Raw genomic sequence first — 18,510 nt, 5'->3', positions numbered from 1 at the left:
ACTCTCCATCCCACATTCTCACCCATTCTCCAATTCTCACCCACTCCTCATTCTCACCACTCTCACCCACTCTTCATTTCTCATTCTCACCCACTCTCCCATTTTCACCCACTCTCCCATTCTCACCCACTCTCCCAACCCCCATTCTCACCCACTCTCCATTCCCCATTCTCACCCACTCTCCCATCCTGCATTCTCACCCACTCTCCATTTCCCATTCTCACCCACTCACCCATCTCCAATTCTCACCCACTCTCCCATCCCCCATTCTCACCCACTCTCCCACCCACATACTCACCCACTCTCCCATTCACCCTTCCTCACCCACTCTCCCATCCCCCATTCTTATCCACTCTCCCATTCACCCTTCCTCACCCACTCACCCATCCCCCATTCTCACCCACACTCCCATCCCCCATTCACACCCACTATCCCATCCTCCATTCTCACCCACTCTCCATACCCCATTCTCTCCCACTCTGCCATCCGCCATTCTCACCCATTCTCCCATTCCCCATTGTCACCCACTCTCCCATCCCCCATTGTCACCCACTCTCCCATCCCCAATTCTCACCCATTCTCCCATTCTCACCCACTCTCCCATTCTTCCATTCTCACCCTCTCTCCATTCCCCATTCTCACCCATTCTCCCATTCTCACCCACTCTCCCATTCTCCCTTACTCACCCACTCTCCCAACCCACTCTCCCATCCCCCATTCTCACCAACTCTTCCATTCTCCCTTCCTCACCCACTCTCGCATCCCCCATTCTCACCCACTCTCCCATCCCCATTCTCACCCACTCCCCATCACACATTCTCACCTCTTTTCCCATTTTCACCCACTCCCCATTCTCACCACTCTCACCCACTCTCCATCCCACATTCTCACCCGTTCTCCCATTCTCACCAACACCCCATTCTCACCACTCTCACCCACTCTTCATTCCTCATTCTCACCCACTCTCCCATTCTCCCTTCCTCACCCATTCTCCCACCCCCCATTCTGGCCCACTCTCGCATCCCCCATTCTCACCCACTCTTCCATTGTCCCTTCCTCACCCACTCTCCTAACCCCCATTCTCACCCACTCTCCCACCCCCCACTCTCTATCCCACATTCTCACCCATTCTCCCACTCTCACCCACTCTTCATTCCTCATTCTCACCCACTCTCCCATTCTCACCCACTCTCCCAACCATTCTCCCATCCCCCATTCTCATACACTCTCCATTCCCCATTCTCACCTACTCTCCCATCCCACATTCTCACCCACACTCCCATCCCCCAATCTCACCTACTCACCCATCCCCCAATCTCACCCACTCTCCATTCCTTATTCTCACCCATTCTCCCATCCTCACCCACTCTCTCATCCCCATCCTCACCCACTCTCCCATTCCCCATTCTCACCCACTCTCCCATCCCCCATTCTTACCCACTCTCCTATTCTCCCTTCCTCACCCACTCTCCCATCCCCCATTCTCACTCATTCTCCCATCCCCCACTCTCCCATCCCCCATTCTCACTCATTCTCCCATCCCCCACTCTCCATCCCACATTCTCATCCGTTCGCCCATTCCTACCCACTCCCCATTCTCATCACTCTCACCCACTCTTCATTCCTTATTCTCACCCACTCTCCCATTCTCACCCACTCTCCCATTCTCACCCACTCTCCCATCCCCCTTGCTCACCCACTCTCCATCCCCCATTCTCACCCACTCTCCCACCCCCCCATTCTCACCCACTCTCCCATCCCCCATTCTCACCCACTCTCCCAAACCCCATTCTTATCAACTCTCCCATTCTTCCTTCCTCAACCACTCTCCCATCCCCCATTCTCACCCACTCTCCCATCCCCCATTCTCAGCCACTCTCCCATTCTCCCTTCCTCACCCACTCTCCATCCCACATTCTCACCCGTTCTCCCATTCTCACTCACTCCCCATTCTCACCACTCTCACCCACTCTTCATTCCTTATTCTCACCCACTCTCCCATTCTCACCCACTCTCCCATTCTCTCTTCCTCACCCATTCTCCCATCCCCCATTTTCACCCACTCTCCCATCCCCATCCTCACCCACTCTCCCAACCCACTCTCCCATTCCCCCATTCTCACCCACTCTCGCATCCCCCATTCTCACCCTCTCTCCCAACCCCATCCTCACCCACTCTCCCAACCCACTCTCCCATTCCCCCATTCTCACCTTCTCTCCCATCCCCATTTCTCACCCACTCTCCCATTTTCCCTTCCTCACCCACTCTCCCATCCCCCATTCTCAGCCACTCTCCCATTCTCCCTTCCTCACCCACTCTCCCATCCCCCATTCTCACCCACTCTCCCATTCTCCCTTCCTCACCCACTCTCCCATCCCCCATTCTCACCCACTCTCCCATCCCCATCCTCACCCACTTTCCATCCCTATCTTCTCCCACTCTCCCAACCCACTCTCCCATCCCCAATTCTCACCTACCCTCCCATTTTCTCTTCCTCACCCACTCTCCCATCCCCCATTCTCACCCACTCTCCCATCCCCATCCTCACCCACTCTCCGTCCCTATCTTCACCCACTCTCCTATCCCCCATTCTCACCCATTCTCCCTTCCTCACCACTCTCCCATCCCCAGTTCTCACCCTCTCTCACATTTATTTACCTTCTTATTCAGCAACTATCCTGCCAGAATATTTGATCTAGTTGTCTTTGCCCATCCACCCCTAACCGTGCATTTGAAATCCTCAATACCTCCATCCTTGGCTTCATTCCCTGTCCTGCATTTTCCTTATCTCTATTTCTGCCATTGCCTGAGTTCACAGCATCGTTTCCCACTTAGTGTACATTTCTCGGAAACATCTTCCTATAACTGAGGAAGAGGATTTTGATTCAGGCTGCTGCACTTGTAAAAGTGACTTCTGCTTGACTTTGATCTCATTTTTCACAGTTAGCATTTTAAGAACGGAAGAAAGAGACAGGTCCTTAGCATCTGCTACTTAGCTTTAAAGAACAAACCAACTCGCCAATTCCATTTACAAAATATCACACTCTTGCTTCAAACAATAGCCCAGAAAGGGACAATGGCTATATGGATTTTCAGTGCATAGTGGTTGGCAACAGTTTATTATTCCTCCCTCAAACTGCCAGTACCTGGAGAATGATAATTACCACCCTGCATAAAGAGGGGCAGCTGAATGGTTACAGCACTTTGTGAATCCAGCAGTCTTTAATAACAGAGAATTGTCTTTTTGTGGAAATGAGCATGCCCTGCTGTTTGATTTGGGCGAAGCGACTGTACATCAGGCTGTCGCTCAGTTGGTAGCTTCTTATGTCTGAGTGTGATGGTTGGCAGTTCAAATATTCCAGCATCTGCAGTCATTGTTTTTAATCTAGTTGATTTTAATCCTACTGCGAATCCTCTTGCAAGGATGCCTGCCTTGAAGAAGATTTCCTCCTCTCTCTACAAGAATCTCACTCTTCCACTGCAACTCCCAGGTCATTTCCCCTTCCCCCACCTCACCCCAGTTCCAAACTTCCAGCTCAGCACTGTCCCCATGACTTGTCCGACCTGCCTATCTTCTTTTCCACCTATCCACTCCACCCTCCTCCCTGACCTATTACCTTCATCCACTCCCCTACTCACCTATTGTACTCTATGCTACTTTCTCCCCACACCCACCCTCCTCTCATTTATCTCTCCACACTTCAGGCACTCTGCCTGTATTCCTGATAAAGGGCTTTTGCCCCAAATGTCGATTTTACTGCTGCTCAGATGCTGCCTGAACTGCTGTGCTCTTCCAGCACCTCTAATCCAGAATCTGGTTTCCAGTATCTGCAGTCATTGTTTTTACCCAGTTCAAATACCATTCCAGGGTTTAAAGCATGTCACGTATTGTACTGCGGTTACCCTATCAGCGATGCTCGGGTTTGACTGAGACAAACATCAATTAGATCATTACCAGTTAATCTGTTTCTGTGATATTGAATGAGGGTTAAATATTGGTCACAATACATTGGGGAATCACTCCTTGCTGCTTCGAAATAGATTAGATTAGATTATTTACAGTGTGGAAACAGGCCCTTCGGCCCAACAAGTCCACACCGACCCGCCGAAGCGTAACCCACCCATACCCCTACATTTACCCCTTTACCTAACACTACGGGCAATTTAGCATGGCCAATTCACATGACTTGCACATCTTTGGAGTGTGGGAGGAAACCGGAGCACCCGGAGGAAACCCACGCAGACACGGGGAGAATGTGCAAACTCCACACAGTCAGTCGCCTGAGGCGGGAATCGAACCCGGGTCTCTGGCGCTGCGAGGCAGCAGTGCTAACCACTGTGCCACCGTGCCGCCCATAAATAGTGCCATGAAATCTTTTATAGCTCCCTGACAAGACACTCCTTCAGTGCTGATCCTCCGACAGTGTAGCACTCCCTCAGTACTGACCCTCCAACAGTGCGGCACTCCCTCAGTGCTGACCCTCCGAGTGTAGCACTCCCTCAGTGCTGACCCTCCAACAGTGTAGCACTCCCTCAGTGCTGACCGTCCGATAATGTAGCAGTCCCTCAGTACTGACCCTCCGACAGTGTAGTACTCCCTCAGTACTGACCCTCCAACAGTGTAGCACTCCCTCAGTACTGACCCTCCGACAGTTTGGCACTCCCTCAGTACTGATTCTCTGACACTGTAATACTCCCTCTGTACTAGCCTTCCGACAGTGTAGTACTCCCTCAGTACTGACCCTCCGACAGTGTAGCACTCCCTCAGTACTGACCCTCCGACAGTGTAGTACTCCTTCAGTACTGACCCTCCGACAGTGTAGTACTCCTTCAGTACTGACCCTCCGACAGTGTAGTACTCCTTCAGTACTGACCCTCCGACAGTGTGGCAGTCCCTTAATACTGACCCTCCGACAGTGTGGCAGTCCCTCAATATTGACCCTCCGACAGTGTAGCACTCACTCAGTACTGACCCTCCGACAGTGTAGTACACCCTCAGTCCTGAATCTCCGACAGTGTAGCAGTCCCTCAGTTCTGACCCTCCGACAGTGTAGCATTCCCTCAGTACTGACCCTCCGACGTGTAGCACTGCCTGAGTACTGACCCTCCGACAGTGTAGCAGTCCCTCAGTACTGATCCTCCGACAATGTCGTACTCCCTCAGTACTGACCCTCCGACAGTGTAGTACTCCCTCAGTACTGACCCTCCGACAGTGTAGCAGTCCCTCAGTACTGACCCTCCGACAATGTCGTACTCCCTCAGTACTGACCCTCCGACAGTGTAGTACTCCCTCAGTACTGACCCTCCGACAGTGTAGTACTTCCTCAGTACTGACCCTCCGACAGTGTAGCACTCCCTTCAGTACTGACCCTCCAACAGTGTAGCAGTCCCTCAGTGCTGACCCTCCGACAGTGTAGCAGTCCCTAAGTGCTGACCTTCCGACAGTGTAGCACTCCCTCAGTCCTGACCCTCCGACAGTGTAGTACTCCCTTCAGTACTGACCCTCCAACAGTGTAGCAGTCCCTCAGTGCTGACCCTCCGACAGTGTAGCAGTCCCTAAGTGCTGACCTTCCGACAGTGTAGTACTCCCTCAGTACTGACCCTCCGACAGTGTAGCACTCCCTCAGTACTGACCCTCCGACAGTGTAGCACTCCCTTCAGTACTGACCCTCCAACAGTGTAGCAGTCCCTCAGTGCTGACCCTCCGACAGTGTAGCAGTCCCTAAGTGCTGACCTTCCGACAGTGTAGTACTCCCTCAGTACTGACCCTCCGACAGTGTAGCACTCCCTCAGTCCTGACCCTCCGACAGTGTAGTACTCCCTCAGGACTGACCCTCCGACAGTGTAGCACTCCCTCAGTGCTGACCCTCCGGCAGTGTAGCAGTCCCTAAGTGCTGACCCTCCGACAGTGTAGTACTCCATCAGTACTGACCCTCCAACAGTGCGGCATTCCCTCAGTACTGACCCTCCGACAGTTTGGCACTCCCTCAGTACTGACCCTCCAACAGTGTAGCACTCCCTCAGTACTGACCCTTGGACAGTCTAGCAGTCCCACAGTACTGACCCTCCGACAGTGTAGCACTCCCTCACTGCTGACCTTCCGACAGTGTAGTACACCCTCAGTCCTGACCCTCCAACAGTGTAGCAGTCCCTCAATGCTGACCCTCCAACAGTGTAGCACCCCCTCAGTGCTGACCCTCCGACTGTAGTACTCCCTCAGTACTGACCCTCCGACAGTGTAGCACTCCCTCAGTACTGACCCTCCGACAGTGTAGCACTCCGACACTGCTGACCTTCCGACAGTGTAGTACACCCTGAGTACTGACCCTCCGACAGTGTAGCAGTCCCTCAATGCTGACCCTCCAACAGTGTAGCACCCCCTCAGTGCTGACCCTCCGACTGTAGTACTCCCTCAGTACTGACCCTCCGACAGTGTAGCACTCCCTCAGTACTGACCCTCCGACAGTGTAGCACTCCCTCACTGCTGACCCTCCGACTGTAGTACTCCCTCAGTACTGACCCTACGACAGTGTAGCACTCCCTCAGTACTGACCCTCAGACAGTGTAGCACTCCCTCAGTACTGACCCTCCGACAGTGTAGCACTCCCTCAGTACTGACCCTCAGACAGTGTAGTACTCCCTCAGTACTGACCGTCCGACAGTTTGGCACTCCCTCAGTACTGACCCTCCGACAGTGTAGCACTCCCTCAGTACTGACCCTCCTACACTGTAGTACTCCCTCAGTGCTGACCCTCCGACAGTGTAGCACTCCCTCAGTACTGACCTTCCGACAGTGTAGCACTCCCTCAGTACTGACCTTCCGACAGTGTAGCACTATCTCAGTGCTGACCCTCTGACAGTGTAGCACTCTTTCAGTGCTGACCCTTCAACAGTGTAGCACTCTCTCAGTGCTGACCCTCCAACAGTGTAGCACTCTCTCAGTGCTGACCCTGTGACAGTGTAGCACTCTCTCAGTACTGGCCCTCCGACACTGTAGCACTCTCTCAGTGCTGACCCTGTGACAGTGTAGCACTCTCTCAGTACTGGCCCTCCGACACTGTAGCACTCTCTCAGTGCTGACCCTGTGACAGTGTAGCACTCTCTCAGTACTGGCCCTCCGACACTGTAGCACTCTCTCAGTGCTGACCCTGTGACAGTGTAGCACTCTCTGAGTGCTGACCCTCCGACAGTGTTGCACTCTCTCAGTGCTGGCCCTCCGACAGTGTAGCACTCTCTGAGTGCTGACCCTCCGACAGTGTTGCACTCTCTGAGTGCTGACCCTCCGACAGTGTAGCACCCCCTCAGCACTGCATTGAAGTATCAGTCTTAACTACTGTGTTGGAGTCCTGGAGTTGGACTTGAACCTGAATTTTTTGTCATGTGGAAACAAAAGCATTACCAAATGATCTATAGCTCACTCTAGGTTTGGGTGCTTTAAAGGAAAATTAGCTTACTTCAGGAGGAGAGTTCAGTACCTGCAAAAAGCAGTTGATATCACTCACCCTGATGCATGAGCCAAATGCCCATACTATGCCAAAGGAATTGGTGTATGCAGTAAAGCCTCTGAACAATATGGTGTTGAGAGCTGGGCAAGGTTTTCGTTTTGTTTCATGTGTCTGAGCTGTTTCAGCCAATCATCAAGGGAGTTAAACCAGAGTTTCCTCCTGATAAATTGATGCTGTCCAGCTTAGTTTGCACTGCCTTTGTCACTCTCTCATTCAATGATATGACTCAAATAATTTCACTTGGAGAGAACGCAGGGGTCTAGGGATGTATGGTGGATAATAACTACAACCTCCTCAATTAGACTGTGTTAAAACACATCCTGCTAATGATCTCAACCTCACCTTGGATCAAGCTGCTACCAAGTCCAATGGATTAGTCTCTGTAGTCACCTTATTGTTGTTTACCAGAAACCTCTATTTATTTCCTGTCAGTATCTCCTTTGACAGCACAACAAATTTCAATTTAGATGTTAAATATTTCCCCTTTTATTAAAATTGGCCCATGCACATCGCACTTTATAGTACCAATGTTCCCATCATTGGCCTCCCAACACTTTTTAGCTTGATTAAAATTGAAAAAGAAAACACGCACTAAACTGATTTGCAAAAAGGCAGAGCCTAGAATTCAATCACATCGGAATTATGAAAGGGTCCTCTTCAGCAGTCCACATCATGTGGAAATGCAGGGATGGAAAGCTGAAATGATTTGCATTTAATCTCAGAAATACTCAGTCTGCACTATCTAATTAGATTGCAATCTCATCTCTGCCCTTTCATTTCTTCCCAAATTGTTGCCTGTTTGAATTACAAATGAACACCAAATCAACTCAATGATAACGTAATGACAAATCCCGCAAAGTCTTGCAAGGTATTCTTCTGGAAGAGTTTCATCTCCCAACAGCTGGGAAGCAGTTGCTAAGTGCTCTGTGGCCACTCTCCCTCACACCAAGCTCCTGATCTAAGCTTCACTGAGGGACACGGAGTAAACACAGAGCAAGGTCACAGCTACAGGATGGCTTGTGCAGGAGTGAATACCCTCTGGAGGCTCCCTCAGTCTTCACCTGACTGCTACTTCAAGAGTGGTTCAAGTTGAGAGAGGATGGAGAGGACCTTCCAGCTAGAGGTGGCACGGTGGCTCAGTGGTTAGCACTGCTACCTCATAGCACCAGGGTCCCAAGTTCGATTCCAGCCTCAGGTGACTGTCTGTGTGGAGTTTGCACATTCTCTCCGTGTCTGCGTGGGTTTCCTCCCAGGGTCACAAAGATGTGTGGGTCAGGTGAATTGGCCAGGCTAACTTGCCCATAGCGTTGGGTGCATTAGTCAGAGGGAAATGGGTCTGGGTGGGTTATTCTTCAGAGGGTCAGTGTGGACTGATTGGGCCAAAGGGCCTGTTTCCATACTGTAGGGAATCTAATCTAATGATTGGAATGGGGGTAAAGGAAAAATGCAGAGACAGAAGAAATGGGAACAGGCAGCCTAAAAATTGGCTATCTCCAAGCTCACTGGTCAGGTGAGGATTGTGCAGCTGCTCCAATCAGAGGGCGAGATCCCATGCATCTGCTCCAATCAGAGGGAGGGAAACCATCCTGCAGCTCTAATTAGAAGGCTACATCCCATGCTGTTGCTCCAATCAGAGGACTAGATCCCATGCAGTTGCTCCAATCAGCAGGCCAGTAGCTCTGAGGTTTCAGCATTCCCACTGGGAGGGGAGGGCACTCCAGGGGGGATAGTCTCAAGATTCCCAAGGTAAAAGCATCCATTCCTGCACCTTGCTCCATCTGTTGGACATGGGGTCTCATATTCCAATGTTTCACCGACTGCCACAGGAGAGTACAATCCAGGCAGCCCCACCAAAAGGCTATAATTGGGCCCCTCATTAAGCAAATATACTGCCAACTTCCATTGCCCCTCAACCCTCGGCTGATAAATAGAAAGTAAAATTGATATACATAAGTACCAGGCAATGGTAATCTCCCCTTGGACATAACTATCACTCAATCCCCATCTATCAATATCAAATCAATTACCATTCATTAGAAACTGAACTGTGGCTTCAACAGCAGGTCAGAGACTAGGAATCCTACAGCAAATCTCCTGATTCCCACCCAAATCCTGTCCACCATCTACAAGGTAAAAGCCAGGAGTCTGACAGAACACTCCCCACTTGCATGGGTGGGTGCAGCCCCAACAAGAAGCTTGACATCATCCAAGCCAAAGCAACCCAATTCTAAAAACATCACCACCAATGCTTAATAGCATTACTGTGTACTATCTACAAGATGCACTGCAGAAATTCACCAAGGCTCCTTACACAGCACCTTCCAAACCCACAACAGCCACCCTCTGGTATTTTGTTTTTAATTTAAGAAAGGGCCTATGGACCTTTTCATTTGAAAACTAATCTCAAGAAAGCATATGATTGGCCATATTGGGACTTGGAATTTATACGTTTTTGTTTAAAGTTTGGACCTATGGACTACTCCTCCCATCTCAGTCATAACACCATTCAGACGGACAAAGGCAGCAGATACATGGGAATACCATCACTTGCAAGTTCGCATCCAAACTACATACCATCCTGACTTGGAAACATATTGTCGTTCCTTCTACCTCACTGAGTCAAAATCCTGGAATTCCCTCTCCAATGGCATTGTGTCCTAACCTGCCAAGGATGACAGCAATTCAAGGAGGGGCTCACCACAACCTTCTCAAGGGGCAGTCAGGGATGGGCACTAAATACCTGGCATCTCACATCCTCAAAGAAGAAAGAAATGTCCCCATGGGGAGGAAACCGATGGAGTGCCATCTCTCTCTCACCAGCACCCTCACCCACTTCATTTGCCGCTATCTATGCCAGTAAAATACAGTTCTTAATTTGAGTCCACAGACACCAAGAAAGGAGACAAATATGTAGTCAATATTATCCAACTTACATTGTCACCAAATGTAAGTCCTCCATCACCCCCTAAACTCTAACACTCAACCAGTGATGCTGGGACAGACTGCAGCGGACTCCTCTCCTTTACACCATAAGACACAGCAGCAGTAGTAGGCTATTCAGCCCATTGAGACTGCTCTGCCATTCAATGAATTATGGCTGATTTGATGATCCTCAACTCTACTTCCTTGCCTTTTCCCTATAACCCTTCAATCCCTTACTGATTAAAAATCTGTCTCAGCCTTGAATATAGTGAACAACGCAACTTTGACAGCCCTCTGTGATAAAGATTCACAAGTCTTTGAGAGAAGAAATTGTATTTTAAACATGGCATCCCTTACTCTGAGATTATGCCCTTGAGTCCTGGACTCCTACAAGGAGAAACAACCTCTCAACAGGAGTACCCTAAGAATTTTTGATGTTTGAATGTGGTCCCCTCTTGTTCCTCTACATTCCAATGCATTGGGGCCAATCTTCTCCAGCTCCTCATCAGACAGTCCTTCCATACCTAATATCAGCTCCGTGAATCTTCTCCGGACCTCCGTTAGTTAAGCTGAGCTTTCCTCTCTCTGATGGTTTAAAGGTAAACCACATCTGCTGAATTATGTTGAAGTGATAAACAAAACAGACTAATATCCCACAAAGGGATCCTTCCTTTTGTTTGCCACTTAATGGATTTCCCACATTATCCTCGCACTAACACCAACACCAACGTTAATGAGAGATGAAAACTAAGGTTATTGTGGTACAATAGGAATGATATCACAAAGCTTTTGATGCTATTAAAACAACAATGAATTCCTGCTGGTCTCTCAAGACAGGCAAAACTTGTCCTCAGGAGGTTACATAGCCCTTTGACGTTGAGAGTGCGAGTGATCTTACACATTCTTGGTTGCTGCAAGATGGCTAGATCCAGCTATCACATTTACTGCTTTGTACCAGAAAAAATGCTGTGTATCCAAAGATAAATCACAGCTTGTTGTCTAACTGGAATTTAGCAGAACAAAATCAGGAAACAATTAAACATAGAGTTATAGAGATGTACAGCACATTAACAGACTCTTCAGTCCAATTCGTCCATGCCGACCAGATATCCTGTATTAATTCAGTCCCATTTGGCCCATATCCCTCTAAACCCTTCCTATTCATATACCCATCCAGATGTCTTTTAAATATAACTGTACCAGCCTCCACCACTTCCTCTGGCAGCTCATTCCATACACGCACCACCCTTTGCGTGAAAGAGTTTCCTCTTAGGTCTCTTTTATATCTTTCCCCTCTCACCCTAAACCTAGTTCTGGACTTGCCCAACCCAGGGAAAAGTCCTTGTCTATTTACCATATCCATGCCCCTCATGATTTTATAAAACTATAAGGTCACCCCTCAGCTTCAGACACTCCAGGGAAAACAGCCTTAGCCTCTCCCTATAGCTCAAATCCTCCAACCCTGGCAACATACTTGGAAATCCTTTCTGAACCCTTTCAAGTTTCACAACATCTTTCCGATAGGAAGGAGACCAGAATTGCACGCAATATTCCAACAGTGGCCTAACCAGTGTCCTGTACAGCCGCAACATGACCTCCCAACTTCTATACTCAATGCTCTGACCAATAAAGGAAAGCATACCAAACACCTTCTTCACCATCCTATCTACCTGCGACTCCACTTTCAAGGAGCTATGAACCTGCACTCCAAGGCCCCTTAACAGAGAAACACAGAAAATAGAAGCAGGAGTAGGCCATTCAGCCCTCAGAGGCTGCTCCATCATTCAATATGATCATGGCTGATTCTCCAACTCAGTTTTCTGCCCCGGCTTTCTCCCCATAACCTCCCCAACTGCACGTATTACTTAGATTAGATTAGATTACTTACAGTGTGGAAACAGGCCCTTCCGCCCAACAGGTCCACACCGACCTTCTGAAGAACAACCCACCCAGACCCATTCCCCTACATTTACCCCTTAACCTAACACTACGGGCAATTTAGCATGGTCAATTCACCTAATCTGCACAGTTTTGGACTGTGGGAGGAAACCGGAGCACCCGGAGGAAACCCACGCAGACACGGGGAGAATGTGCAAACACCACACAGACAGTTGCCTGAGGCGGGAATTGAACCCGGGTCTCTGGCGCTGTGAGGCAGCAGTGCTAACCACTGTAAAACTGCTCAATGGTTTCCTAAAATAGTGAAAAGAGGAAGAATGCAGACAATAATGTGCTGAAATCGGCTCCTCAATCATTAGTAGACGAAAGGAGGCTGGAAGAACCCAGCAAGCCAGACAGCATCAGGAGGGGGGGGAAGTCAACATTTTGGGTATAACCCTTGATTTCTCCACCTCCTGATGCTGCCTGGCTGGCTGTGCTCTTTCAGCCTCCTTTTTGTCTACTTTGGATTCCAGCATCTGCAGTTTTTTTTTTGTCTCTCCTCGATCATTAGGCCAATCAGCAGCATTCCCTCAATTTTGATCTGTCTGAAATCTGTTAGTCTAAAAAGAGATGTAGAAGCTTGGTGCATCCCAAGGTCCAGGACTGCATATTGATGGATGCACTAAAGCTTGGGGCAGCTTAATGGGACAAGGCTGCTCTTTAATATTCAACTGTCACAGTATCAGGAGGATGATAAGCCCCTCACACAATATCTTTGTCATGACATGCATATTGTAAAAATTACATGTGATTGAATTTGTCCTGAGGCAGCTCAGAGTACCAAAGACTCTGAGGAAAAGGATTTGAATTGTATTGCACTTTCAGTAACATCTAATTTAATGCATTGTGAAAGTGATTTCAACATTTTTATGAATAAACTACAGTTTTGGGGAAACAATTGCTCCAGCTTGTTCCTCGCCATCTTCTGCTTAAGTAATAGTCATAGAGATGTACAGCATGGAAACAGACCCTTCAGTCTAACCCGTCCATGCCGACCAGATATCCCAACCCAATCTAGTCCCACCTGCCAGCACCCAGCTCATATCCCTCCAAATCCTTCCTAGTCATATACCCATCCTTTCAAATGTTGCAATTGTACCAGCCTCCACCACTTCCTCTGGCAGCTCATTCTTGTAACAGAATTGGCCATCTTTGTGTTGTTAGGTTTTGAAGCAGGGATTAACAATAGGGAATACTATCAATAATGTTATCAGAGTATGTGAAGATGTAACTAGTTAAATAGACAAAGGGAACAAGCAGATGTAGTCTATTTTGAATTCCAAAAAGCATTTGATTGGGCTACGCAGAAGGCTAATACACAAAATAAAGGCTCATAGAATCTGAGGAGATTTACAGTCTGGAAACTGAGAGTGGGAGCATTTTCAAGTTGGCAGGTTGTGACTAGTGGAGTGCAGCAAGGATCAGTGCTGGGACCTCAGCTAGTCACAGTTTATATTGGTGACACAGACAAAGAGGGAGAGTAAAGTGTTTACATTTACTGATGATGAAAAGCTAGATGTGAATACAAGCTGGGTAGAAGCTGCAGAGACAGAAACAGACTAAGGTGAGTGAGTAAAACGGGAGCATGTGGAATATAATGTGGAAAAGTGAGGTCATTTGCTTTGGAAGAATGGGAAAACAGAATATTTTTGAAATGGTGTGACACTCCTAAGTGTTGATGCTCAGAGAGACTTGAGTGTACAGTAGCCCCCGGAACTCGTGGGGGATACGTTCCAAGACGTTCCGCAGAAGCCCGAAACTACGGATAGGAGCGGATTCATTCACTTAAATGGGAGATGTACCTTCCCGGCAGCCTCCTGGTTACTGGTTCTGGAGCATTCCCTGATATATGTTCGGGCCATGGGAAACCGCAGGTAACTGAACCACGGTAAGTGGACCCACGGGTACGGGGTTCGCCCTGTACCCGTACAAAGTTCACAAAATGTAGGTTCAGCAAGTAATTTAGAAAAAGAAAGGCATGTTGGCCTTTATTTCAAGGGAATTGAAGTACAAAAATAAAGCCAACTTGTGATTATACATGGACATGGTGAGACCAATAGAAAGGTCTCACGTCAAGGAAGGAGAGAGTTGTGTTAATGTCAGGCAGCAAAAGTTCACTAAATTTGTGCCTGGGATGAGAAAGTTGTCCTATGAGGAAAGACAGAGCAAGTTAGCCTACGTTTAGAAGAATGAGAGGTGATCTCATTGAAACACAAAAGTTCTTGAAGGGTTTGACAAGGTAGACATGGAGATGTTGTTTCCTGATTTGGGGTATCTAGAATACGGGGCACAGTCTCTGGATAAAGACTGGAACTTAGATGAGAAGAAATTTCTTCACTCCAAGGATTGTGATTATTTGGAATTCTCCATCTGCAAAGATTTACAGCGGTGTTATCATTACACATTTAAGGATGGGACAGACTTTTGGTCTCACTGAAACAAGGGGTCCGGGGAATGGGCAGGAAGTGAAGCCAATGATAACTCCGTATTGAACAGAGAGTGGGCTGATATGGAACGCTCCTGGTTCTATTTGCTATATCTTTTATCAAGTCATGGGTAAAGTGGACTCTATCCAAAAACACTGAAGTGTAGAAAGCACTTTCCAGAGATAATTTGAAAAATATACTTGGAAGGGAATAATTTGCAGAGCCCTGGAAGGGAGGACATGAAGCTTCAGGGGATTCCTGCAAGTTTCTCACCGATGCCCTCCATTCGCTTTCTCTCCTCGTTCGTGCACTGCTGCTCATTATCCACACTTCCCTCTGTCAAACATCTTGAGATGCTTATTATTTTGAAAAGAAACACAAATCCATATTTTATTCTAACACTTTGGGAATTTGATCATCCTCGCACCTTAGGGGATTTCTACAGACCAGGACCTGTAGCAGCTTACCTTCACCTGGAGATGAGGGCAGTATGGGTAACTCCTGCCCCGTCGGAGTTTGTGGAGAACTGTGTGAGCTGGTCTCCTTTGAGCTGCCGCTGGATGCTGCATTCATTGATGCAGCAGCAGACGTAAAGTAAATATCTGACTGGAATAAGAAAGAGAAAAAGCAATTCATCGTCTCCCAAGAACGGTATTATTTTGTTTTGTTCTGAGGGAACCAGATGTGACAGCCAGTGGCGTGTTCACCAATGGATTAGAATCTACCCTGTATTGTCAGAACGAGGTTCTGCTCCGACATGGAATCCATTGTTAGCATAAGCTGGCTGCTTCCTGGGTGTGAGTGCACTCTCAACACAGAGTACTGTTTTAAGTAAAGTTTCCAAGTTAGAATTATTCACACTTGTATATGAAAGGTACTCATGTGTGATTGTAACAAAGCATGTTCTTTTGCTGTAAGAAAATTCCATTCTGTATTTGCACGTGGTCCATGGGCTTCACACTGGGCACATGTGGACAAATATTTACCAGCCCCAGCTCCTAAATATGATTAGCACAAAAGATTCATCCTTCTCACATAGTAATAAGACATACAGAGCATGCTCCAATAAGCCATACCATGATACCCAAGAAGCCACTAACATGCTTTGTGGCACGATAGCTTAGTGGTTAGCCCTACTGCCTCACAGCTATCAGGGACCCGGGTTCGATTCCAGCCTCGGGTGACTGTCTGTGTGGAGTTTACACATTCTCCCTGTGTATGCATGAATTTGCTCTGGTTTACTCCCACAATCCAAATATGTGTAGTTTAGGTGGATTGGCCATGGGAAATGTAAGGTTACAGGGATTGTGTGGGATGTTCGTGGGAGGGTGAGAATGAGTTGCTTCCGTGCTGTAGGGATTCTATACTTGACTCTCACACCTTTGAATACATTTTTATTAGTCTGCATTGGAATCTACCTTTTAAATGAATCTGCCCATCCTTTTACAATTAAATATTTTGAATATCATGTTACAGCTTCCACATAGCTCCATCCCTTAATTAGCCAGACACAGTTTCAGTGTTTTCTCTCTCTCTGGAAGACCCACCACTTGTCAGAATACGAATAGGCAAATAGATAACCTGCGCTCAAGAGTCATACCTGTGACGCTGTGAGATGGAGATCAAGCATTACGGCCGTGTGAACAAGGTTCCCATTCACCACCAGTCGAATCTCAATAGAATCAGTCGTGAAGGCCAAGATATAAGGAAAGACACAGACTGGGGCAAAGAAGATGAACAGAAGTATTACCGCAATATTTACAGAACTTCCTGTCATGTTCCTGCAGCTTGACATGCCAATATGCAAGAGAAAATTAGTGCTACACCCACCTCAGTGTTAGATTGATTTAAGATCCACTGCAAAAGGGATTTTCTTTGTTTCAAGTCTCACTCTAAACAGTGAACTCAGGCCCACAGCTTGCTGGTTAGATTTAGCCCAGTACCAATTTATCTCTCTACTTCAGTGAAATTTGGAAATAAGGGTCTGAGATCAAATCCTCACTTGACTGATGTGGTGCTTGGGCCTGGCTGCTTGCCATTGGCATCAGGGTAATTTCTGGGAATTTCGTCAGGAACAGTTCCTCCTGCAAAGCTAAAGAGGGTGGGCAACATTGAAGACTGGGCTACTCTTCCATTGAGAACCTCCATATACATTGTCCTTGCTGATGCTTGTCATTGTATTGAGGTTAGGCTGCATCAGAGGGGGACAAAGCTGTAGTAATTATAAATCAAATATTTAATAGATTTAATCAAAACTGGAATTGAAAGTCTACCATCAAAAGTAATGATGCTTCATATCTTGTTTTAGGAAGGGGACATTTTAAAAGACCCTATACAGTTAACACAGCATCTCCCCACTTCCCACACACTTGGCTACAGTGTCTCCAAGTATTCTGTATTTGTTTTCTCTAAACATGTTCATGTTAATATTACTCATATTAAAAGAGCTCTACCATCAAATCAACTCCCTTCAGGTCTTTCATATCTCATTCAATTACTCACAATAGGTTGCGTAGCCAAAGGCAGCATTATAATCTTTAGACAACCCACAGAGGTTATTTTTAATTGGTCTGAAGTCAGCCTGCAATGAGATGATGTCATACCAATATCATTAGGGACTTGGTTCCAGCTGAAATGGAAATCAGAAGCTGAAGGCTGAAGCAGCGGAGAGCCACCATTAAAGGGACACACCTTCTTATAGTAACATACATCTGCAACACAACAGAACAATACTGTATCAGCTTAACATTAACTGGAACATTGACAGGAAGAAGGAGCTTGCTAGAGGGACGCACACATCTAGCATGTCCGACAGTGCAGCAAATACAAACAGCTCTAACATGTGTAAGTCCATTACACACAAGGCAGTGGCTCATTGTACCAGACCTCTGCCAATGATACTCTGGTTTTACAAGGTACAGTGGCCAGCTCAGGTTGTGGGAATTGCTGGTGAGATGACTCCCTACATCATAGAGACCTCCTGGAAGTTGGAATGCTATCTGAAACTATAGTCTCAAAGCATAGTGTCTACACTACAGTGGATGCAAGTAGGCAACTCGATAACTAAGTACTGAAGAGCTCTTCTTTTCCAGTCATTGGAAGATGGAGCAGGTGCCAATGTCGTTGTGTTATTTAAATGTTGTTTCAGAAGGCTCTTGTGGCCCAGTGGTCAGGAGGTCTGGGTTCAAGTCCCAAGTCCTCCAGAAGTATGTCATAACACTTCTGATCAGGCTGATTAAAAGCATCCACCAAATATTGTTTCAGGAGTCTTGTGGTGAAACCCCAGGTTCAAGTCCCACCTGCTCCAGTGGTGTGTAATATCATCTCCACACAGATTGAAATATTGTTTCAATGTGTTAATCTAATTACGTGAAAGGCAGGACAATGAAATATGCACATTGAAACATTGTGTATGTAGTGTCTGCTTTGTTCCTCAATAATGCTACATCCTTCTAGTCATTAAATTATTGATAAGAAAACAGAAGAAAGGTTTAAACTCACAGTTATAACAGAGTAACAGTCCTGCTTCACCGTCTTCATACACATCAATAGTTGTAACAAAATTAACCTGCAATGGTAATGGGTATGGGTAATTCACAGTGGCAACCAGCAGAATGGACAGTCTTAATGTTTGAAACAAAGTCTTAATAAGGATAAGTTCAGTACAGTTTATCAAAGGCTACTCTTGTCATTAACCTAACTGGAAATTCCACTGA

The 18,510-nt window shown here is 47.3% G+C and overlaps 1 protein-coding gene across 7 annotated transcripts in view; it reads right to left on the bottom strand.

Moving 5' to 3' along the window:
• The window catches only part of garnl3 (GTPase activating Rap/RanGAP domain like 3), a 451,733-nt gene that overhangs the window by 44,737 nt on the left and 388,486 nt on the right, over positions 1–18,510 (bottom strand). For all 7 annotated transcript variants that reach the window (XM_043720251.2, XM_043720250.2, XM_087998395.1 and 4 more), the window contains 4 exons: positions 18,296–18,362; positions 17,398–17,505; positions 16,395–16,513; positions 15,262–15,400 (listed from right to left, as the gene is read on the bottom strand). In XM_043720251.2, coding sequence (XP_043576186.2) covers positions 15,262–15,400; positions 16,395–16,513; positions 17,398–17,505; positions 18,296–18,362 — 433 coding nt within the window. The remainder of the gene's footprint in view (positions 1–15,261; positions 15,401–16,394; positions 16,514–17,397; positions 17,506–18,295; positions 18,363–18,510) is intronic.

This window comes from Chiloscyllium plagiosum, unplaced genomic scaffold (genome assembly GCF_037043375.1).
Source record: "Chiloscyllium plagiosum isolate Xiang-an unplaced genomic scaffold, Cpla_swu_hap1 HiC_scaffold_21, whole genome shotgun sequence".
Classification (NCBI taxonomy): Eukaryota; Metazoa; Chordata; class Chondrichthyes; order Orectolobiformes; family Hemiscylliidae; genus Chiloscyllium; species Chiloscyllium plagiosum.
The sequence above is the reverse complement of the archived record's forward strand: the minus strand, read 5'-3'. Positions and strand labels throughout refer to the sequence as shown.